The 24,986-nt window shown below is 42.9% G+C and overlaps 1 protein-coding gene across 2 annotated transcripts in view; it reads left to right on the top strand.

Moving 5' to 3' along the window:
• The window catches only part of LOC8025940 (CTP synthase 1), a 54,169-nt gene extending 30,109 nt beyond the window's left edge, over nucleotides 1-24,060 (top strand). For both annotated transcript variants that reach the window (XM_029978794.4, XM_029978795.4), the window contains exons 11-15: nucleotides 1,139-1,245; nucleotides 3,910-4,006; nucleotides 4,832-4,984; nucleotides 12,895-13,043; nucleotides 20,702-24,060. In XM_029978794.4, coding sequence (XP_029834654.4) covers nucleotides 1,139-1,245; nucleotides 3,910-4,006; nucleotides 4,832-4,984; nucleotides 12,895-13,043; nucleotides 20,702-21,061 — 866 coding nt within the window. In that variant the 3' untranslated portion in view covers nucleotides 21,062-24,060. The remainder of the gene's footprint in view (nucleotides 1-1,138; nucleotides 1,246-3,909; nucleotides 4,007-4,831; nucleotides 4,985-12,894; nucleotides 13,044-20,701) is intronic.
• The last annotated feature ends 926 nt before the right edge of the window (nucleotides 24,061-24,986 follow it).

Genomic DNA, 24,986 nt, shown 5'->3' with positions numbered 1-24,986 from the left:
TTTGCTTTAGAACAGTTACTTCTGCAGATGCCGCCGCCGCACGCACACGCCTTCCCCGTATGAACGATTCGAAGTAAATAACCATAATAAAGCGTTGACAGAGGCATGTGCGAGAGGCCACTTGTTTTAGGCTTTTGCTTTAGAACCTTTACTGCTGCAGACGCTGGCATGTGCGGCGCATGGAACACCATTTTCTGCATTCTCCTTGATGCTCGGGTAATTTAGCAATAGGTCTATTCAGTAGATTAGTTATCAACAGGCACCATTTTCTAGATCAGGAGACTCTCAGGTAGATAATAAAGGTTTCTCAAAGATTTGCCGCTGTGCAACCTGCGTCGGCCATGTCTACGCTCGCACCGCTCTCTCTTTTTCGTCGTTCCAAGTGCTTGCATGCCTAGTTTCCTTTCCTTCCGCTCTTTGGGGGTAGCGGTTCCGTCGTGCGTGTCTAGTTTCCTCCGGCTCCTCGGGGCGGGTCTGTGTCGTATGCTAAACAGCTTTGCTGGTCATCCACCTTCATTAAGTGGAATAGCTCGTGATTTTTTTTTTTTTTTTCTGTGTTCTTGACGTAGTTTCATCCTTTTGCTTTCCTAGGGGCATTTTTTTTTTACATTTTTATTTTTAATAAAGACATGAAAATCAACATAATGCAAATGCCTGGATCCTTAGCACTTGGCTAGTAGGGATCCACTCAATGAATACGCATAAAATTAAGAGCTGAACTACATTCACAAATATAAACACAATTACATAAGATAGAATAATCAAAATCACAAATCAATTAAGAAACGTTTAACTATGATGAATAGTATTTTAGTCACACAAAATTATATACTCTGGTGATTACAACGCATTTTATAAATGCTTGATAGAAAAATATTTTGAAGCTGTCCACCATTAGCAGATTGCTTGATTGCCAAAGGTAAACTGTTCCAGATTTTAATTCTTGTAACCTACATTTGCCGTTCACTGTATCAGTTATAATAGGGTGCGAGATTAAAATTGCTGCATTAAGTTGCCTTTGTAGTGCTGTCAGTGCTGTAGAACATGGAGTTGGAAAGTTGGCTGTTTGTGGTCATTATTACTAGTGCTGCGACTTTGTCTTGATGCAAAGAAGTCACACTCACACATAATCTGGCAGGTGTCTGCCTGGGTCTCCAATGCGCCGTGATCGAGTTCTGTCGTAACGTGCTCGGCTGGGCCGACGCAAACTCGACCGAAATCAACCCGGAGAGCAAGTACCCCGTTGTAAGTTGTTTTTGTTTTCTTCTTTTCACTTCTATCCTCAGTGTCTTACAATAGGCTAAAGAACAGCCAGCCAATATTGTTGAATTGTAGAGCACTGGTTCAATATTCTTTTTCCACAATAGTTGCACCTACGCCTAATAACTAAAAAGTGCACAGCAGCAAACCAAAAAAAGTACTGTCTGTCCGGTCTTTTATAGAACTTACTGCTTCATTATCTTCAAGTGAGTTATCTGACAGCAACACTGTTTTGTGTTGGTACTGCCATGCTAATCTAGTTTTTATTCTTCTACTGGTCCGTCGTTTTGTTTGCGCTGTTTTTTTCATTCCAATGCATCACTAACTCGCCCAGATTTCTACGCTTCTATACTTTTTACTCGGAGACCTGCATTAGGCTACCTTTTGTGGTTTCTGACATTGTATATATACTAATATAGGATTTGTCGATAAAATCAATTGATTTTATGACTGCAATATTATTATTATTATTTTTGTCTGCGATTCGTGCACGCAATATTGGTTCCTGTGACACTTGAGGTTGTAGTGGCCGAGTCCCTGCTCGTGTATCGCACTGTAAAGCGTGAATGTGCTGCGTCTGTGTTCTGCTGCCGTACCCGTGACAGGGGAGTTAGTAGCGAATTCCCGCACACGCGAGTCTGCCGTGTCCGCGATATGTTTATTGAAAAGACAGACAGTGAGTGTGCAGGCAAGCTGGTGATATAGTTAATCATGATGTTTGAAACCCGAGACTGTGGTGAAGGAAAAGTTAGGAAACTTTGGAGTCCAAGTGTTCCCGTTTCACGTAACTTGTAGTGCCCCCCCACCCCTCCCCTCCCTTCAAGCTGAGCTCCAAGCCGAGACGCGTTAGCCCACTCGGCCACCGATCCCCCCCCCACCCTTGAGCTTTGGCCCACCCCCCTTTTGTGTCAAAACATCTGTCAAAGAAAATCTATATTTATTGCCCTACCTCCAAAATTAGCAATTCCAAAGAACTGGCTACACCTGGGCAGACTTTCCTTTTTAGAAGTCTTCGGACACACGCATGTATGCACCAAACAAGAAAGTTGCACAAGAACCTGCTCCTTAGGAATGACAAGGTGCCCGACTTGGCCCGACACCAAAGTATTTGCCAATGCGATGGTGGACTTTACCGCTTCCCCAGCACCACTCTTCGTTGCTTCTTTTGCCCACTTGCTCGTTGGCTGGTTGCACCTAGTTGGTTTTTCTATTTTTACAGCGGAGCTGTTAAGGGATAGTTTCCCCAGGATCGTGTCCCCCGCAAAGAAATGAAGGCGCCAAACTCTGGACACCTACCGCCATCTATGGGCGACGGCGGCAAGCCACGTATCTGGTTGCCGCCGTCGCTCATAGATGGCGGCAGCCTTTCCTCTGGCTTGCCGACTTGCCGCCAGCCATTGCTTTCCATTGTACAGCTCCGCTGGTCTTCCTTCTTCATCAGAGTGGAAAGGCTGAAAGTTTTTTTGTTGACTCTTCTTTTTTACTTCGTCCATTTTTTAATCTTAACATCAGCAAAAGCTAGGGAGCCTAACGAAGGGAACATGCATGGTTTTAGAAACATGCTTTCACGAAATGAGCATTCGCGCTGTATGCGGATCGGCGGTGTTTATCACGTGTATGAAAGTAACAAACTTCGAGATTATTTCAAAAAGGTGGGTGGACGAATCTTGTAGATTCACCCACCCACCTACTTTTTCCCAGATATCTCCCGTAAAAGGGTATACAGTAAAACCTCGTTATAACAAAACGGGATATAACAAACTAATGGATATAACAAAGCAATCATAATTCCCCTTGCTTGCTAATAGTGAGAAGAAATGGACATTGGCTATAACAAACTAATGGTTATAACGAAATAATTACGACCGCTCCTTCAACTTTGTTATTACGAGGTTTTACTGTAACAAGATTTGTAAATCCACTCAATTAGGTTTAACTAAGCATCTGTACAGGTCTAATTTTATGTCACATCCATTAATTACTTGCCATCCCAAGGCATCATACCTTTTTGAAGTCACAGTTTATAAATATAGTTAGATTCGAATTAGCTTATAAATGGACAAGTGAAAGCTTGGGAACAACATTTAGAGTTTAGCTGGGTTTTCGTTTAAACATGGTGCAGGAGTACTGAACGGCTTTAAGAAACTGTCTGCTAATCGATTGGGAAATATTTGGCCAAACCACTATTCGCTTCGAATTCGCTTTCAACTAAAAAACACCATTCCCACATGACTAGATGTCAGTCGTTTTATTTTCTCAAAGAACAAACAAATTACCTGCGGGATGTAGACTTGCTTTGTCAGCTCTCTTCTTTCAGACTTGGCAGTCATTTGTTTTTTCTTTATTTGGAGCAAATTATTTTGTAATAATGAACAAATCTCATGGCACAAAAAGCTTTTTTAAGGTGTAATCAATTCGAGTTTGTACTTTCCAGTGTGATAGCTGCTAAGGTTTGTGACATTTTTGTTATTCATTCAGATCGCACTAAGTATTTTCTTAAACCTAGTGCCTTGGCAACTGTTCAGTTCACAACACAAAAGGCATTTCGTGTGTTTGTCGCCACTACACAAAAATAAAGCGTAATCATCATCATCATTATTATTATTAATAAAGCAGCTTCATTGCATGAGTAATGTGTGCGATGTGCAGATCATTGAGATGCCAGAGCACCACGTTGGCCAGATGGGTGGGACAATGCGGTTGGGCAAGCGGAAGACTATCTTCAACACCCATGACTCCATCCTAAGTGAGTGCACATGCCTTCATTTGCCCGGGTTTACAAGATTGTCAGTCCTGAATGGCAAAATGTGGGAGAACAGCATGTTCAGCTCTTGCTGGAGCGCTGGTTTCGGCAGGGCTCCAGCACCGTGAGGCAGCACACAATACACTCTGTGTTATCACTGCCTTTGCCACAATAGTGTGGGAAAGGCGTGAATTTTTCGCCCCCTTTGCCTCTGACATACTTTTTGTCTGGGTGGGCACGACCTCCGACTAGACTCGAGGGAGATTCAGGCTTTCGCAAAAGCCCATTTTCTCGCTGGCACACTCCTTGAGCTCCAATGACATGTGGCACCACATGTCATTGTCATCGTCTTCTGTGGTGTCTGGGTATGACCTCGAAATTTCCGGTCATATTTTATTGTTGCGTTTCACCAAAATGGCCTAGCAAACGGATGGAGGCTTGTTGCGGAGAGGATATTGTGTAACTGAAATTTTGGTTCCATGTCAAAAGATCCCCGGGTGATCAAAATTAATCCTCACATGCATGCCCCAGCATTCACATTCTGGGGCATGCCAGATGCCCTTTGTTGGTTTGTCCTGTAAAACCCCCACCTTTCAATCGCACTGACATGGACCAACATCCTGAAACGTCACGTAGTAATACTGGCCACGAGAGTACACCTTAAAAAAAATATTTTTGCTTGCTTTTGCAAATGTTGATTTTTCCAGCTTTTTTCTTTTTTTTTTGTTAGGCATGTTGACAGGTTAATGTTACCTATATGTGCTTCTGTCTATGTGCAAGTTCTATTGTGGTGAAGTGTACCTACTATGTGCATTGGTGCACATGCAGGGAAGCTGTACATGAATGCGGACGTGATCGAAGAAAGGCACCGGCATCGGTACGAGGTGAACCCAGCCTTTGCTTCTGACCTGGAGAAAGCAGGGCTCCACTTTGTGGGAAAGGACGACACTGGCAAACGCATGGAGATCATAGAGTTCCCCGGTAATAGAAAAATGTTAATTTGATAGGATCGTACGGTAAGGGTAGACGAAGGGTGCTGGCAAGCAAGGCACTTGCAGTGCTCCTTGTAGTGCTGGTCAGTTTTGGTACCCTATTTACTCACAAAATGAACACACTTTTTTCCAGAAAAATTGACACATATTTGGGGGGGGGGGGGGGGGGGGGGGGCATTTATTACGCGGGGTGAATTCGTGCAAATGCCATATTAGGAGCCAATATGACACGGCAAGGTACTGTGGCACGTCTCCACTGATGGAGGCGCACCACAGTAACCATGCTTCATAAATTGCTAACCTTTTTAGGGTGCTTCCGGTGTGCCTTTTGCTGAAGGAAAAGTGCCCCACGAAGCTCACTCAGCACGGAGAGCAACGCGACCGTTCTGAGGCCTAATCACTTGCACGGTTTTACTGTCCGAAAGCGGACCACAGACGATAACGTTTTTGTTGACATCAATGTATCCAATAGGCGGAGAATGTCCGGGGCTGGGCAATTCCTCAACCCTAGCTTTGTCAAGTGTGCGCGCTGCTCGGATTCACGGTTGATCACTTCCGCAACTATGCGCTTGCAGCCATTATGAGAGTGGCTTGGCTTGGCTTGGCTTGACCACTTGGCGGCAAAAGAAAATTGGCTTGGTGGGCTTGGTGTCTAGCTCAGTTGGACGCAATTCGAGACTCGCGGAGCTGGAAATTGGAGGTGCGTTCATTACGAGAGGGAAAAAAAAGTCCAAATATTGGTACCCGTTGTGGGGGTTGCTTTCGTTATGCGAGTAAATACGGTATTTTCATAGTCTTCCTTGGTTCATATGATGATTACCATAAAGATCGTAAGTGATTTTTCATTAAAAGTTTTACTGCAAAAGCTTGGAAGAGGGTGCAGAGTATGGTTTTGTTCCGTTTCTCGGCTAAGGCTTTTGAGCGAGAATGCCTGCTATAATATATGATAACCAGAATATCGAGTTTTTTTGCCATAGTGTATAGTAGTAGTAGTACCAGAACACCCTGATGGGTTGCCACCAAATGCATTTCCAGCAGATATATTGAGCAAGTTTGATTATTGGAAGAAAATGATGTAAGAATGAGTCTTCCTTTCTACTTATATGTATATAATTATTTAGTGAATCCCTAACAAGGCATGTTTGCAATATATAGTAGCCTCAATGGCATATTTCTTGCTGGATTTCTAGTCTGCCAACAATGTTGCAACACCTAAAGCTAGAATTGTCACATTCTGTCTGATGGGTTGGACTAATTGCCGGTGTACAGCGATCTCTTTTTGCAAGCTTGAGAGCTTTTATGTTTATTATATATTAAAAGCCTGTTATAAGTGGACTATCATTTGCACATGATATGCCTTCCTTGAAATTTGTTTTTTCATCCTTGTGTATGTTATAACCAGGGGTCTGAGGTTTTACAGGGTGATTTCAGATAAGATCGACCAAAGGATGGCTAGTCGACATTTTCAAATCAACTGATGTTTTTATATGTTATTGTCTATTGTCCGGTATGACCGAATCCAAACTTAGTTTTGACTAGAAAAAATACTTGGGGACAGGAAAAATCGTAAGGCATGAGGTGGTGGACAGTTGCATTAACGCGCACTGATGGAGGGGGCCCGTTTAAGAGTGAATAACTAAAGCGATAACATTAGGAGAACTCTAATACTTTTTAGGCGCAAACTATGGGTATAGTTTGCTTGTAATATAAAATACTCATATTTACTTAAAATGTATTTATTTTTCTAAAAATTGACAAACATGCCTGCTCGAACGACAAATGGCAAACTTTGGAGGCCTGTATCTCATGAAATAATTTAATCATTATGATATAATTTGCAGATATTATTCTACTAATATATAGCTAATATTTAAAAAATAACTAAGGTATCTGTGTGATACAATAGTTAGGATATATTTAGTCAAACATGGAAAAAAAATCAAACAAAGAAAAATTCCGATGCGAATAAAAAAAAAACACCACCCTCGATTTTTTTTAAATTTAGGTAACCTGTTATACTCTATTTCGGCATTCATTTCCATTAAAAACATGTTGCATCATTTTATTGAGAAAGAAGATACAACTCCCCAAAGTAGGGTCCTTTTTCAAAGCCTACACTTAGCAGTGTTTTATACAAGGACTGACTCTGAGTTCCAGTTTCATGAAACCAACACACATCTTTTATATATTTTTATTCAGATGAGGCCAATGATAACTAAAGAAATCGTTCACACACTTAAATTAAGGAGAAACTACTGTGTACAAAGAGGTATCATATTACGGACTAGTGATCCGAGAAAAGATCATGCAGCCATCGGCCACTAGGAACTTTCTTTACTTTATTCTCCTGCGACACTATATGCTATTCCCTCTTCCGCTCTACCTTCATCTCTCTCTCTCTCTCTCTCATATATATCCCTGATATATATCCAGGACAAAAACATGTTCAAGCATTCCCTTTCTGCGTGGTAGTGTTCTGTGGCTAGCAAAAATCATTTCCTCGCTAAGCTCACGATTATGGCAAAATAGTTGCCGGAAACCGCAGACGACACTCGTCGCTAGTTCTGGCAAAACGGCCGATACAATCTTTTTTTCGCATTTCCCCGCTCGCTGTCAAGGACAAGGGGGTTCGCTTCAACCAGCAAAACATGGCCGCCGACGCCTGTTTACTGAGCAGTCATGCCTGTCGCCATCTCACTCGCTGGCGTCACGGGCGATAATATCAGGCACAAAGGGGCACACCAACCGGCAGCATTATCCCCAAATACTCGAGCCTCGCGTAAATACATAGAGTGTAAACGCTGTCGCCATGTTATCGTAGTAAAACCGCCCCCCCCCCCTCCCTCAACGGGGGACTGCAGTACGCGACGGCGTACTAACACAACGGCGACGATATCGACATCTCGGGCTCCGAATTTTCCCATAGTTCTACTCTACGGGCATTTCTCGAAACGCTTGATATCGTGTACGCCCGCCTGGAAGGATTTCAGGCGCGTAGTTAAGATAAGGCGGTTCTCCGCGGCAAAAGAAAGCAATTTCACAAAAGCTTAAAAGCGGCGGCGACGCGTGTGCGGTGAACGCTTGTAATTTTGGAGTAGACAGGGTGTGTGTGTTCTCGTTGTTGACACCAGCCGGCGATAAGGCACTGCAGGCGGTAGCTCAGTACAGCAAGGGCTAATCCGAGTGACCATCAACGTAACCCCACCGCCAACCCCTCGCGAACCGGTCGCCGACATGGCTCAGGCTGTGTCATGAACCACGTGGTAGAAGCTCGGGTGCTTTCATATCAGCGCGTGGAGGGACGACAGTGCGATTCCGGAAAGTCTTTTTCGAAGGCCGCTGACCACAATTTTTTGTCTGGAGACTTTCCCTCTTTCTTCCTTTGACGTGGATCAAGCTTTGCCGACAGCCTCGGTTGTGACCTCTCTTTTCAAATGTACGTTTGCAGTGAGTGAGCTCCTCAGCCTCGGACTTGTCACTTCTGCACCCAGTAGTTCTTTCACTTGGCAATTATATGCCATCAGTTGGGGTTTAATTTCTATTATTTATGTATACATTATGAAGACGTCCTGGAGCTCCGAACGAGTGTTTTGTGCAGATTACTTTTGCAAACACAAAAAGACTATACCAAAGCAGCGGAATTTTCGAAGTGTTGGCGAGTTGGACCTAAACTCGTTGAAGCAAATACTTCCGCCTGACTGTTCCACCAAAGTGAGTGCGACGGACTACCTGTGCTACCATTGCTTCATGCACATCACTAAGGAGATCTCGATGCGAAGCTCAGAGCAGTGCCCTGACATATTTGTGCCAGCTGAAGAAGCAATTGAAGATCTAAATCGCAGCATACTACCTACAGATGTGTCGCCGCTGAGAGAACCAAGCGTCGTAAGAAGTCGGGACAGGCCTGCCTATGTCAAGAGAAAGCAGACAGAACTGGAGCAGGTTGCTGTCAAGAATATACGCTCAAGGCTACGTATTGCGTACGACAGGGACGCACCATCGGGGTCGTCCGAACCAACATGCTCCACATGCACTGAGTGGGTGAACAACTTTCGGCAGGCCTTTGAAGCCGCCACCTCTCTCCGGGAACATTGTCAACTGCTTACACTCCTGCCGTCAACACTGACGAAGAATGAGGTTCAAAAGATGATTCCACAGGCCTCAATGTACCTCATCAGTAAATCCCGAAAACTCAAGGAAAAGCATGGCGTGTGGTATGAGCCGGATCCTTACACGAGGTGCAAGGTGAGCCCTGAGAACCTGTCTGCTGCTCTAGAGTACTTCACGAAAGACGAGCTACAATGTTCGCGCCAAAGTCCCAACCAGAAGGACGTCATCTCTGTCATGCTCAACGGAGAGAAAACGTTCGTGCCAAAGCGCTTCATGACACGCTCAATACGAGAGGCCTTCCGTGTATACAAAGACAAGCATCCCGATTCCGGCGTTGGGCTAACGAAATTTTATTCGTTGCGCCCTAGATGGGTCCAATGTATTCCACACCAGGAAGTGTGCGTTTGTGTGCGCTGCGCCAATTATTATCTTTGTATTGCCGCTCTAGAGAACGTTACAGGCTCAACATTCAACACTGGTGAAATGAACTCGGCATTTCTGTGCGACCCAGCAACAGAACTGTGCCTTCAAGGAGACTGTGATCACTGCCCAAACGGCCAGTTTCTTACACTCCAGGAACTTGATATCCCGGAGGATGAAGAGATTGTGCTTGCAACATGGGAGTCCGGCGACCTTGTGAAAAAAACTTTGGAACCTGAGACTTTCCTAAAAGTCATCCAAGTGACGGTTGGAAGTTGGGTACTTCACAACCATATCCGGCAAACGCAAGGTAAAGCGATCTACGATGAAAAACAGTGCGTGCAACGCGGGAGCATTGTCTTTCATTTTGACTTTGCTGAAAACTGGACCATCGTGCTTCCTGACGAAGTGCAAGCATATCACTGGAAAAAAAAAACAAGTTTTGATATTTACATGTGTAGTGACGACAAGAAAATCTACAAACAGCTTTGCCATCATCAGTGAGGACCTGTGTCACGACGCCGCTCACGCTTGCTTGGCTCTAGAAAAAGTGAAGGAGTGGGTTGAAGACAACGTTGCGGTATACTCGTACGTGACGTACGTAAGTGACGGCGCCGCCAGTCATTTCAAGAATCGCTACCAGCTTCACCAATTTGCAAAGGACGATTGCCCACAAGCCCAGTGGTTATTTTCTGCATCTGGACATGGGAAAAATGCATGTGACGGAGTTGGCGGACTCGTGAAGCACCAGGCCACGCTGAACAACCTGAGAGAACGTTCAGTAAGCGCAATTCAGACGGCCAGGACAATGGTGAGCGTTCTATCAAAGAAACTGAAAGGCGTGCATCTTGTATATCTGGACGAAAATGAGGTTGTTCGGTATCGTGAACAAAAAAAAGAAGAGTGGCTGACGGTGCGCGCCTTCCCTGGCATTCAGTCTTGGCACGCGTGGCGGCTCAGCAAGTCATCAACAGAAGGGACCTGTGACGTATATGTAGCACGGACAGTCGGATCTGCTTGGAAGCAACTTTATTAAATGGGTACAGCGAGGAAAACCTTAGCGTAAAGTGCCGAATTTGATTTCCCAAGGACTGCTCATTTTGAATGCAGGGACATTTTATTTATCACATTTTTCTTCACGGGGTATTTAACCTACTGTTTTTGTTGGTGGTTACTAATAATTTTTATCTGATCACTATAAAAAAAATCCCAAAATGTTATCCTCGAGCAGGATAAAATATATCGGCTTGCCACGATTCATTCATACACCGAGAGCATCAAAGCTGCTCCAGTTAGGCACTATGGCATCCGTCACCTGAAATTGTTTGTAATCGTAAATACATAGCCAACCTAAATATCTTACTATTATATCTTTGTTTTTGTGTGTGGAAGTAAAGTTATTTATTTTACTCTAGATGTAAAATATACCGGAAGGTACAACTTCACACTGCATCATCTTTTCTCAAATCATTAGTCTCTAATATGATACCACTTTGTACGCTTATGTAAAATGCTGTATATGGTTTCTCCTCCCTTTTACTGTGTGACCGATCGCTCTTTTTATCAATGACCTCATCTGAATAAATGTATATAAAAGATTTGTGCAAGTTTCATGAAACTGGAACTCAGAGTCACTTCTTGTATAGGACACTGCTAAGTGTAGGCTTTGAAAAAGGACCCTACTTTGGGGAGTTGTTTCTTCTTTCACAGCGCAATGATGCAACATGTTTTTAATAGAAATGAATGCCGAAATAGAAGATAACAGGGTACCCAAATTTAAAAAAAATCGAAGGTGTTGTTTTTTTTTTATTCGCATTGGAATTTTTCTTTGTTTGATTTTTTTCCCATGTTTGCCTAAATATATTGTAACTATTGTGTCACTCAGATACCTTATTTATTTTTTCAATAATAGCCATATATTAGTAAAATAATGTCTGCAAGTTATGTAATAATGATTAAATTATTTCATGAGATACAGATTTCCAAAGTTTGCCATTTGTCGTTCGAGCAGGCATGTTTGGCAATTTTTAGAAAACTAAATACATTTTTAATAAATATTATTACTTTATATTACAAGCAAGTTGTACCCATAGTTTGTTTGTAAAAAGTTTTAAAATTCTCCTAATTTTATTGTTTTAATTATTCACTTTCAAACTTGCCCCCTCCATCAGTGCGCGTTATTGCAACTGTCCACCTCTCCCTGCCTTACGATTTTTCTTGTCTCCAAATTTTTTTTCTGGTCAAAACTAAGTGTGGATTCGTTTATATCAGACACTAGACAATGTCATATAAAAACATCAGTTGATTTAAAAATGTCGACCAGCCACCCTTTGGTCGATCTTATCTGAAATCACCCTACAGTTTATTTCTCATGAACTTCAAAAAAATATTTTTCAAAGTTTTTCCTTTTTCCCCGAAAAATGTTTGTTGGTGATTATTTATGATAAATTCGCAGTTCTCTAAAATTCGAACTTTAATATTACTGTGTGCCCCAAACGTTTGAAGTTTAATACAAAAACAAATATACAGACACAAACCTATAAATTCTTAAGAACTCACCTGTATCGCATGATATTTTTTCAGCTGGACTGGGCATTTGTGCCCTTGCCATTGGTAATACTAACTGTCCCACAACAAAACTTACAGACAAATGTTACTTTAATAATTGTTGATACTTCAAGGTCACCGAGATCCTTGACGCTGTCTCTGGGAACCTTGTTTTCTTCCCATCGCATTCTACCGCTCCACCTTGCGGCTGAGCAGGGCGGTGTGGTGAGGTAGAACCTTTAGCTGCCCCCTCCTTCCTATGACCATAGCTTTCACTGCTATAAAAAGGCAACCCCACCTTCTTCTAAGAGGTCCAAACTGAAAACTATAGAACAGCGACTTTCGATGTCACGCAAAATTACAATGACTTGTTGACCTGAACAGAACTTGACGAGATAACCAGTACACCCCTTTTTGTCAATAGGGGATACGCCTGTCCTCAGGACCGGTGATTCTGTGCTCTTACCAACCTTATTTATAGCATACCATATTTCTTTTTTGCCATCCCGACATCGAAATTTTGAGTTTTTTTTGGGATAAATCTGAATTGACGAACATTTTACCGGCTAGTGTATTTCGCATTTTAAGGGATTTATCCGAAAACACAAAACTCTATTAATAACGGAAGTATTTTTTAGTAGATTTGTTGTAAGTGGGCTGCACTGTAATTGAGATTACTCCTTGAAAGTGGTTGTTGTCAAGCCCAAATTCTTCCTGTTCCCATTGGACTTTGCGTTATGCATGCTTGAGAAAAGTAAACTCTGCAAACTGGAAGCCATAATCAAAAGGCTCAGGACTGAACCTTGGCGGGGCACCTTGCAGACCACCCATACTTTGTGGGGGTCCAGTTCCACCCCGAGTACATCAGCCGTCCACTGAAGCCGTCTCCCCCATACCTGGGCCTCGTGCTAGCATCTTGCGGCCGGCTAAGCAACTTCCTGGTTCGTGGCTGCCGCATGTCACCTCGACACGTAAGACGCACTTCCACTTTCGTCTTCCTCGAAACACTTGTTCCACCCCAAGCTAGAAAAATCTTTATGTTCATAAACAGTAAATCCTGCACAATTTATGAGCCCATTCTTTATTTTATTTGTTCTGTAACTAAGAAGGCTGGAAAAGCCTCATGAAGACACCACTTATTTTGTAAAGCAATGAAATGGTCCTAAATATTGTGCATTAACTCTCTTTTTTCTGCTCTCAGCAGGGATTGGTATATTATACCAGTACCATGAAATATTGAGCATGTGCTCATGTTGCAATAAGTGCCGATTCAAAACTTTTGAAATTATTGGAAACTAAGCAAATGGCATTAAGTGCCCATTCCAGACTTTGAGCAGTGGCGTAGCCAGGAATTTTTTCAAAAGGGGGCTGGAATGGCCGTGATTTTCATGACTTGGGGAGATGGATTGACACTGCATATGTATTATAAGGTTGACTACATTTTGGGGGAGATGTACGGTAGGTTGCTTTAGGCTGCTTTGATAAGCCAAACCAAGTGAGTTGCACAGAGAGGTTACCCCGTGTGCAACTTTGGTTACTTTGCAGTTTTCAGTGGCATGTCAGTATTTATTCATTAAGGCTTTTAATGCCATTTAACTTGTGTTCACTATACAATTAACACTCTAGCAGTTTGCTTTGACAGCCTAAGCAAAGTGAGTTCCTCTGAGAGGTTACATTGACTGCATTAGACCACTTGCTAAATCCCCCAAGTGCACCGGCCCGGACTCGAGGAATCATGGGAACAGTGCTCCTTGTTGGGTTTTCTACGGAACTCCCTCTACTAATAATTGCCGCCCGATCAATATGCGCTCCGCCCGTCACCCAGGGAGTGACATACAGCAACGAGAAGACAGCAATTGGGTTTACTGTAGCTCTCGGTTGCCCGTCGTCGAGAACCGGCAGTCCAGGCCTTGTTGTCGCCCGTCGATCAGAGCTCAAAGTTGAAGTCCGTGCCCAGGCCTGCGGATCGCCTTTCCCACGCCAGCGCTGCGTAGGCTGGCTGTCCCAGGCTATCAATGCCCGAGTCTCGCTGCGGAACCACCCCGGGATAGTCGTAGCCCAGGTCACATGGCCAGGGCTCGCCGTTTCCACCGGTCTTGCTCCAGACCTCGCTGGTGGACCGCTCCAGGGTTCGCCATGCATGGGCCAGGCCAGGCAGCCCGGCCTTGTCGTTCATGTCCCAGCATCAGCCTCGCCCTGCACGCACCGTCTCGCGCCAGCTCGTGACTTCTCCGCCGACCACCTGTCACGTGTCATCTGCCTCGTCTTTCACCCTCGGCTCCCACATCCTTCAGTTCCCTAGTGATCGGTAATTTTGACCGATTCAATGTTTTCACACTTTTGAGTGTAATCCAGAGTCATCCTGAATAAGCATTTTATAGACCTTTTCACCCCCCGCCGCATGGGCGCTGCCATCTTGGAATCACGTGATGCGGCCGCCATTAGATTGCTTCAACTTGTTGCTCCGCTCTCCCGTCCGCGCCTTGGCGGATGCGTTGAATTCGTGTTTTTCGTCGCGTTTCACCGCGCCTCTTGCAAGTTGCCTTACTCCGTAAAGTGTCTTCCATGCAATTGCATTACATCATTATGCGCACAACTTCTGTAGTTGATTTTGTAACACGTTTTGAATATTTTTTACCGTCGGCGTGCGGGATACGTGTGAAAGGTTTTAGAGGAACAGGAATCAGCGTTAGCACTTGCGCACATTGAATATCGAGGGTTCAAAAACCAATAACTTATGAGAACTGAGGTTTGATTACTAATAAGGGCGGAACATTTGCAATAGAAAACCCGATGTTCTTATATATGAGTGCGCATTGGTGTCAAGGAAGGAAAGAAAAACACTCAGCGTAATTAGCCAAGTGTTTTCCCTGAAAACGTGGTGTTTTGTAGTAACAACAGATCGAAAACAGTTTCTTTTGATTACACCAGGGAACTTGTGGACAAGACACGCGGGAACAAACATTTAGTTTGAATTATTTTTTATGCTAGGAACAATGGTACCTTAACATTAGGTAACTTGTTTGTTCGCAATATCACACCCATATCTGTTTTACGTTCTTAATCGCGTGTGTCATATGAGCATTCGCTTCATCGGTTTATTTAGGAATTCCACGGAATTGTATATCGTGCTTGGTCCCATGTCCATAGTGTTTCAGTTGCTTGAGTCACTTTTTAATAGAACCATGCAGTTTCAATTAATTTATTTCAACACAAATATTTGAACTTCCCACGTAAGAAACTGTCACAGACAGCTTGATAGTGCCTATGATTCACAAAATGCGGCGCCGAAAAGAATCCTTCTGCATAAAAATCACCCTAGTGCAGCCGGTTGTCGACGGCGAATAGGGATTTACTTTCAGTAGCTGGCGACGTCAAAATGTGCAAAGCGCATCGCCTCAAATCAGTGAACAGCTTTCTACACAGGTCCTTGTCTACGTGATTATATGAAACTTTTCTAGTCATTATAAAAGACGTTTCGAGTCTTGAAGTTAGAAAAGGTTGGTGTACGGAAACCAAACATCGAACAGTAAACTTGTCAGTTCATCTGTTCTTGGTGATTCAGCAGATTGTTAATCATATTGTCGACCTGCTTTTTCACTAAGCACTCATGCAATATAAGATGATCAGTTCAATATCTGACTTGAGCGTGAGCTATCTACCTTGCGTACCGCTCGGTGCACGCACAGCCAAAGCACGGCGGCAGGCAACGAGCGCACGCTGCAGGCGGAGTTTGTCCTGCTCTTTAGTTGTTTTTTTTTTTGTTTTTTTTCTTAAAATAAGTGTTTGCGGGTACGGCCGTGGACAATGGTGCTCCTCCCTGTGCATCAGCGCAGTTGTTTCACCGCCGAACCTGGCCGAAATTAACGATGGAGGGAATCAGACGCATATGGTGTTCGTAAAAAAAAGATCGCAATTTAGGCTCGAAACCACTTTGTGGTTTGCCAAGTGGCCCAATACTATTGTTTCATTTGCTGTGTGCTACTAGAAAGAAATTCATATCGCAAAATTAATCGAAAGTGGCATGAAACAGCATCACAATCGCTTGCACGTTGAAACCGAAACCGACCAAATTGAAGCAACCTAATGGCGGCGAGTGCGCCAGCGCCCTCTACCCGCCGGTCAGGCAACTACTGGAATGAAAAGGTCTATAGAGTCCAAAGACCATTCATAGCACTTTTAAAATTTCTCTTCAATGTCATTTGTTTGCTATTTTTTTGTGTGTTTCTTCAGTGATAATTGTAAAAAAAAACAAAAATAAACATTGCAAAATGTCTGAAAAAAAAAAAAAAGTATGGTTTCACCGATCCTGCCGCGTGTGAAGCGAACGTCTTTCCACTGAGCTACTGGGGGAACTCCCTCCTCAGTAATAATAAAGCCGGTAAACTGTAAGTTGGAAAGTTTGCTGCCAATTTTCCTCCACTCTCGGGTCGAAGTCGAAGCACCACGCATTGGCGACATTCGCACCTAGTAAAGAAATTGTATGTGTGCATATTCAACTCGAAGTACACACTTCGTGCGGTGCTTGATGTTTGCGCGAGCGATGTCTTCAGCCACAAGAAGGGAGCGACGGCTCGGCGACGTTTTCGTGCAAATCGGCTTGGTGGTCGGGCGTGTCGTACGGGATGAATACCAATTTTTTTTATTAGTCCCAAATTTCTCTTTTAAAGGTAGACAGAATTCGCCGGTACCGCGAACGACAGTTCTGAAGTAGAGGTCCCACGCCTGTCGTCCGCTGCCATCGCCGTCCCCACAAGTCCCATGATAGCGAAACGATGCACACACACAATGCTTCCGGTTCTCTGTGCAACTTTTTTTTTCAATCAACGTATTTGCAGCTTTTTAGAAGCAACCAAATATTGTTTTCTTATTTTTTTATATTTTTAATATTGAGTGTGTGCCTTTAGTGACCAACGACTTCGATTGAATGTGGTGGTCGCGTCGAAACCTTAGAAAACGGCCCGTGACCACGGAAAAGAGAGTGAGCGAGACTCCCGGCCAGTTCTTGATCGGCGGTTTTCGGGTGGAAAGAAACCGAATTTCGAGCCGCAAATTGTGTTCAAGGTGGTTGGGCTCTCATATGTCATGTACAACTAAAACCCTCGGCGAGCATAAATACCCTGTCAGTGTCCCTAGCTCCGCTGTAGAAAGCTGACATTGACGAGAAATTATAGAAGTGATATGACAGGATGACTCCGGATTACTCAAAGGTGTGTGAGCATCGAATTGGTCAAAATTACCAATACCTAGGGAACTGGAAGAACAGAGTTCCCATGATTTCTCGAATACGGGCCGGGGTGCTTGGGGGATTTGGCAAGTGTTCTATTTTGGCAACTGCGATTTTCAGTGGCATTTGAGTATTCACTAAATATTTTAAATGTCCCTCAACTTGCGGTAACTATATATATAATGCCTTAGTTGCTTGCTTTGAGAGGGCAAACAGAGTTGTACCTAGAGGTTACTTTCAGTGCAACCTTCGTTACTTGGCAGTTTTCAGCAGCATCTGAGTATTATTCACCGAAGACTTTCGTGCCACTTAGCTTGTGTTCACTATAATTCTTCTTTAGTAGTTGGTTTTGTGAGACTAAACAAAGTGAGTTGTACCGAGAGGTTACCTTGAGTGCAGCCTTAGTAACGCGGCAGTTTTCAGCAGCATCTGAGTATTATTCACCAAGGACTTTTCGTGCAACTTAGCTTGTGTTCACTATAATAGTGCTTTAGTAGTTGGTTTTGTGAGACTAAACAAAGTGAGTTGTACCGAGAGGTTACCTTGAGTGCAGCCTTAGTAACGCGGCAGTTTTCAGCAGCATCTGAGTATTATACACCGAGGACTTTTCGTGCCACTTAGCTTGTGTTCACTATAATAGTGCTTTAGTAGTTGGTTTTGTGAGGCTAAGCAAAGTGAGTTGTACCGAGAGGTTACCTTGAGTGCAGCCTTAGTAACGCGGCCGTTTTCAGCAGCATCTGAGTATTATACACCGAGGACTTTTCGTGCCACTTAGCTTGTGTTCACTATAATAGTGCTTTAGTAGTTGGTTTTGTGAGACTAAACAAAGTGAGTTGTACCGAGAGGTTACCTTGAGTGCAGCCTTAGTAACGCGGCAGTTTTCAGCAGCATCTGAGTATTATTCACCAAGGACTTTTCGTGCAACTTAGCTTGTGTTCACTATAATAGCGCTTTAGTAGTTGGTTTTGTGAGACTAAACAAAGTGAGTTGTACCGAGAGGTTACCTTGAGTGCAGCCTTAGTAACGCGGCAGTTTTCAGCAGCATCTGAGTATTATACACCGAGGACTTTTCGTGCCACTTAGCTTGTGTTCACTATAATAGTGCTTTAGTAGTTGGTTTTGTGAGGCTAAGCAAAGTGAGTTGTACCGAGAGGTTACCTTGAGTGCAGCCTTAGTAACGCGGCCGTTTTCAGCAGCATCTGAGTATTATACACCGAGGACTTTTCGTGCCACTTATATTGTGTTCACTATAATAGTGCTTTAGTAGTTGGTTTTGTGAGACTAAACAAAGTGAGTTGTACCGAGAGGTTACCTTGAGTGCAGCCTTAGTAACGCGGCAGTTTTCAGCAGCATCTGAGTATTCACCGAGGACTTTTTGTGCCACTTAGCTTGTGTTCACTATAATAGTGCTTTAGTAGTTGGTTTTGTGAGACTAGCTATCTCGCTTCGATAGCTATCTCGCTGAATTAGCAGTGTGGCTCAATAGAAATAAACTGCAACTAAATTCTAAGAAAAGCAAGTATATAATTTTTGCTCCAATAAACAAACATGATAATACTCCAATAACTCTGTATTTCGAAAACACGATTATAGAGCAAGTCCCCGAACAAAAACTTTTAGGCGTTTGGTTTAACCAGGAGCTTAGCTGGAATGCACATGTAAATAAGTTGACTGCTGAGCTTTCTCAGGCAGTTGGATGTTTGTATAAAATAAGAAACCTGATTCCTACATGGTTAAAAAAACAAATTTATTACTCTCTTTTTTACTCAAAGTTATGCTACTGTATTTTAGTATGGGGCACCACCACGCTCACAAACTACAATAAGATTCTTAAATTACAGAAGAAAATTTTGCGGTTATTTGAAAGTTACACGGGAAATATGCAAGACCTTCCAACTGAGCCACTCTTTAAAAAACATGGTATACTCAAGGCTAACCAAATTTATGATTTCAAGTTAATGCAACGTATCAAAACTGAGAAACTTTATGATAAAAATACAAGTGATGTAGAGCACAGATACACCTTTCGGCACTCTTTAAGACGACCCCCACAGATTCAAACAAATTACGGAAAGCAAACTAAAGATTATCAGGTGACCAAATTATTAAATTCAATTGGGACCTTCGTGGATTTTAATAACTCCTTTTCTAAATTTAAAAAAGAGCTGAGGACACTCTTGGTGGGCAGTGACACTGTTTTATAGCCATTTTTATACATGTACAATTTGATGGTTCTTATTTTTTGAACTTGTGAAAAAGTTTCTTTCACAATCTATATTACTAGTTGCGATCCTCATGATGATGTATTATAAAGCTATGACATTATTTGAATTGCTGATTGTTCTACAACTGCATGAGTGTTTACTATACAGTGTACCGTATGTACGAACTGCAAAGGGGACAGAGACCTTCGTCAGGCATTTTCTGCCTTTAGTCTCTGTTCCCCTTTCGGTTGATCCGAAAGAAATAAAGACTTCAATTCAATTCAAACAAAGTGAGTTGTACCGAGAGGTTACCTTGAGTGCAGCCTTAGTAACGCGGCAGTTTTCAGCAGCATCTGAGTATTATACACCGAGGACTTTTCGTGCCACTTAGCTTGTGTTCACTATAATAGTGCTTTAGTAGTTGGTTTTGTGAGGCTAAGCAAAGTGAGTTGTACCGAGAGGTTACCTTGAGTGCAGCCTTAGTAACGCGGCAGTTTTCAGCAGCATCTGAGTATTATACACCGAGGACTTTTCGTGCCACTTAGCTTGTGTTCACTATAATAGTGCTTTAGTAGTTGGTTTTGTGAGACTAAACAAAGTGAGTTGTACCGAGAGGTTACCTTGAGTGCAGCCTTAGTAACGCGGCAGTTTTCAGCAGCATCTGAGTATTATTCACCAAGGACTTTTCGTGCAACTTAGCTTGTGTTCACTATAATAGTGCTTTAGTAGTTGGTTTTGTGAGACTAAACAAAGTGAGTTGTACCGAGAGGTTACCTTGAGTGCAGCCTTAGTAACGCGGCAGTTTTCAGCAGCATCTGTGTATTATTCACCGAGGACTTTTCGTGCCACTTAGCTTGTGTTCACTATAATAGTGCTTTAGTAGTTGGTTTTGTGAGACTAAACAAAGTGAGTTGTACCGAGAGGTTACCTTGAGTGCAGCCTTAGTAACGCGGCATTTTTCAGCAGCATCTGAGTATTATTCACCGAGGACTTTTCGTGCCATTTAGCTTGTGTTCACTATAATAGTGCTTTAGTAGTTGGTTTTGTGAGACTAAGCAAAGTGAGTTGTACCGAAAGGTTAGCTTGAGTGCAACCCTGTCGACTTTGCAGCTTTCAGTGGCATCCGAATATTCACTGAATAGTACTTTTCATGTTCCTTAACTCGCAACACATGACCGTTCCTTGTGGTTTGCTTCAGGCGAGTGACATGGACTCTACGTCGGAGGATGAGATGGTTCATGTCCCTTCCACTGGAGAGAGGAAGGTCAGCAAAGGCTCTGCCCACGGCACGAAGCCGAGTGAAGATGCCAGCGAAGCGCTCGCTCCCGAGTCCTTCGGACACAACAGGCTCGTTCATGTTCAGAGTCCCCCAGCGTCCCTGGATGGTCACCAGTCTCAGCACCGCAAAGGACATCACGACAGCCCTCCACGGCCCTCGCCACAGCTTCTAAATGGAACGTCCTTCCCGGAGACTTCTCCGGAAGAAGTCGGAGCAGATCTCGTGCGCCTACAACTGTCTCATTCGGATACCTCGATAGGCGGTCAGTCAGATTCCTAGGTTGTCCTGGCGAATTGGCGATGCTGTTTTCTTTTGTTACCTCTGACGAGCAATCGTCGTAAACTGAATGGATGAGCAATTGACGAGAAACGCATGTTGGAACCCACAGATGGTCTAACCATGAACTTAGTTTCTATTTTGACGGTCAAAAGGGAGTCCTTGTTAGCTGTCGATGGATTCTGACGTGATTTTTTGGTGCGACGCAATTTAGCCCGAATGCGGCATTGGCACTTTGTCACAATTTACTCGAGCAGGTCAGTTTTGGACAGCGCCCTGTTAGTCATTCGAGCAAAACAAAAACTTGGCGATTGTAAGTTCAGGCTAGCTGTGTCCCATTCTCTACCTGTCCACTTGATTGCTAATGGCAGTGGGATTAGTGGAAGGGTACTTGTTTTATGTAGTATACATAATTAGGATTAGTGTGATAATAATGACATGCTTAGCAGTTGCAACAATTTCTTTTTTCCCAAACTGCCACATGCTATTTTTTTTTTATGATTGTTTATGGTATTGAACTTGGCAGCCAAGAGAAGCCTATGTATTGAGCTTGGCAGCAGGAGATGCCCATCTTTTCAACAGCAGTCCTCTGTAGGTTTTGTATGGTTGTGCATTATGCAGAATTTTAAAATTGAGGCTGTGAAAATGATTAATATCTTAAAGAAGTTACAGGTATCAAAAGATGCAGCATCCTGCTTGTGTTGAGCCTGGGACAGAGGGGACAATCCTAAAGAACCTTATTTTTTTATGTAGAGAACATCAGCAGGTGATTAGGATCTCATACTGCAGTTTATGCTAGCTACTCTTTCTCAAAGCCACTTGCCAAGCCTTTGGCACAGCCTACCAGCTGAAGCAAGGGGACTGAACCCACTTCAAATGAAATGCAAAAATCAATTTTGCAGCTATAATTTAATTATAGATGCACAATATAATTTACCACATGGGTGCAGCTAGGTGGTGCATTGTATTTATGAAAATATCTAAGAAAATTCTTGCCCTTGTCAAAAGTTACCAATAAGAACAGTCTTTTTCCTAAAGGCTGTCATAGAGTCAAGCCTTTTATTGTCAAAATAAGAAAAAAAAAGGCATTGTTGTAAGCCACCAGAATGGCTCATTTAACAAGAAACGGAAATGGGAGCAAACAAAGTTCTCACTTTTCTCTCGCTTCCCGGTTATCTAACAAATTGCCTTATTGGCCCAAGCATTTTGTCACTTTAACATAAGAAAAGGCTTAACTACATGTCCTTCTTAGGGAAGTATTGTTTTTTTTTTGTAACTGTTTACTAAGAAAAGTTTCTCTTTCACTATATGTTGAAAAATAAAATGCAGCACCTAGCCACACTTGCATAGTTAATTGCAGTGTCATAATATTAATAATAATGATATTCTTTATTTAGGTGTCCAAAAACAACCAAAACAGTCTTAACTTTGGTACACAATTGTGAACAAGCAATCAAAAAAAAGAAGGTCTACCAAGCAACAAATAGAACAAATTAAGAGGCAGATTAGTGTTCATTCAATTGGTTGCGGTACAATGTAATTGATGACGAAATGTCCAGGTGAGGTGGAGTGGTGGTGTTATACAATGACTGGATTCGAGAAAGGGGTGGAGTGTTACAGGGCAAGTGAACATAAAAACTAACTAAATATCTGGTTGCATGTAAAAAAGCATGAAAATTATTTTTCCCAAGAAGCTGTGCAGAATCAATTGCCCATTTATAAGTATATGCAGAAACACAAACTCACAAACAGTTCTTCTGGGTAGACAAAAGCGGAAGTGAAAACATTTTTAGTATATATGCATACTTATTACAAAAGCGGCACTCAAAGAAGCATGTGAAACTGATTATTGTGATTTATTTGAAGTGGATTCGATCCAACTGACTTGTCTGGTAGAATAGACCACATTGGTAGTCCTTCGGGGTTGTCTGCTAATGAAGTGGTTCGACTCCAAATCACAGGAGTCATGTTTTGTCTTTCTAAGGCTGCAAATTTTGTAGTGCGTTGTCTCGTTTGTCTTGAATGGATGGAACAGCGCCTGGGTTCTAAAAAATAGGACATCTTGTTAGACTATTCCTCATTTTCGACTACAGAATTTAACATTTTTTGGATTCATTTGATATTTTCTTGCACTGCTGAACTTCATCTCTCCTCAATTTTTGTGTACATAACTTTTATTGCCTCACCTATATCTGTATCTGTGAGCAAGGCTCAGTTCCAATATTTAATGTCAGCGTTTCAAAGGTAGGAAAGAAGTGGCTACTGTCGGGCATTGTTCTGGCTGCACTTGTATTGTGTCCATAAACAGCCTTTCATTTTCTAGATGTTGATCTTGCTTTCTGGTATTTTGGTTCCACTAGTGTTGTCCAAGGTGTGCCTTTAAAATGTTATGCTGTTAGTTGTATATAAAAAGAAAGGTCTGTGCTGTCGTGCCTACATCGCTGTATGGAAAGCCTGACTGGTGTTTGTTGTGTGATCATTATTGAGAGAAAGCCCAGTACAGGGGTGGAAAGGCTGCGCCATTTTGCGCCAGACGCATTTGTCTGCGCCATCCTGCGGAAACTGCGCCACAGCCAATACTTCTCGCCATTGTGCTCCAAATCGCACATCGTGCGCCAAAATAATTCTATTTTGTCTTGGTTTCGGTTTTTATTGACTCGATTGGCAACAATGAGCGCGTTTACCTTGGTTGGTCTTGCAAATTTTTGTTCCGTTTATTTTTCCTTTGTATCCCGAGTCGGAAGCACGCGAAAAAACTTGGTGGTCGGATTCCAAGCGTGACATCACCTGCGAATGGATTGTTATTCTTCAACCATAAGCGGTTAAGCAAGTCGGCCGAGGTGAGGTCGAGTCGTTAAGCGTCAGATAGCCTGAGGGTCTGCGGCCTGGGTTCCGGACGTCAGCCAGTTGAAAAGACATTAGCGAAAGATTCCTTTTAGTGCTTCATTGTTAAAAGTTTGAACCGCATTCCTGCAAAATAAATCGTGATTTGATTGAACTGAGACGCTGTCCAATCCGAATCCTTGCCAGCCAGCAGCTCTCACGCGAGCGGTAGATCTGCTCGGCGTACTTTAATCTTGCTCTGGCTCATCGCTTCGAACATGATAACTCCGTTTATCGTAGTCTGATGCTTTGATATTGAGTTGTACAATAGGATAAACTGTCCCTCTGTGCAACTGCACGTTCATTGCTTACGAACGTCGCGTGGTTCGCACATATAATTACTATGTCGAACATGTGTGGGTCGCGCTACAAACAGTGCCTGTTTGCATTTTGAGCAGCTGAAGGCCACTCAGAAAATATCAAGGACACATATCTTCAGAAACATAGTACTTGCTTTTTGATTCTCACTAAGACCTAGTTTTTGCACCTGTCACACTGTTATCCCATCTACATAGGTTCCTAACCACTCATGCTCATCTGTGCTGCTAAGCACAATTGAAATTGCTCCCGTGCTCGTCTAAGACACAGGCTGAAGTGCAACGAAAACTGATCTGAGCTGCTCCTAGACTGCTCCAGAATGTAGTTTTAGCTGCTCCCAGCCTCCTCCAAAACAGCAGTTTCAGCTGCTCCCGTGGCTGCTCCCAAGTACAATTCATGAGTTCCACCCCTGCAGTAGTTTTTGAGGTCTGTCTGCAAAGTTGGTTTCTCGGTTTGTGATGTTGTCTCCTCCCTTGTAAGTTACTTGACATCATACTCTCTCTGTTTACTGTTTGATTTTCATGAATACCGTAATATCCTGAAATATAGCTAGGATTTCGTTTTTCGGAGCTTATTTTTTGTCCCGTTCGGAGGGTGTTTTTTGGAGCTCATCTTTTTTTTTTTCCGAAAATTCAGAGTTTATTGGAGTTTATTTTTGTTTGATTGCAAAATCTCAGAAATTCAGAGCTTAATTTCACAGTGTTCCCTATGAAAATTAAATAAATAA

The sequence above is a fragment of the Ixodes scapularis genome, unplaced genomic scaffold (assembly GCF_016920785.2).
Source record: "Ixodes scapularis isolate PalLabHiFi unplaced genomic scaffold, ASM1692078v2 PGA_scaffold2__306_contigs__length_199485367, whole genome shotgun sequence".
Taxonomy (NCBI): domain Eukaryota; kingdom Metazoa; phylum Arthropoda; class Arachnida; order Ixodida; family Ixodidae; genus Ixodes; species Ixodes scapularis.
This window is presented reverse-complemented; position numbering and strand designations above follow the sequence as displayed.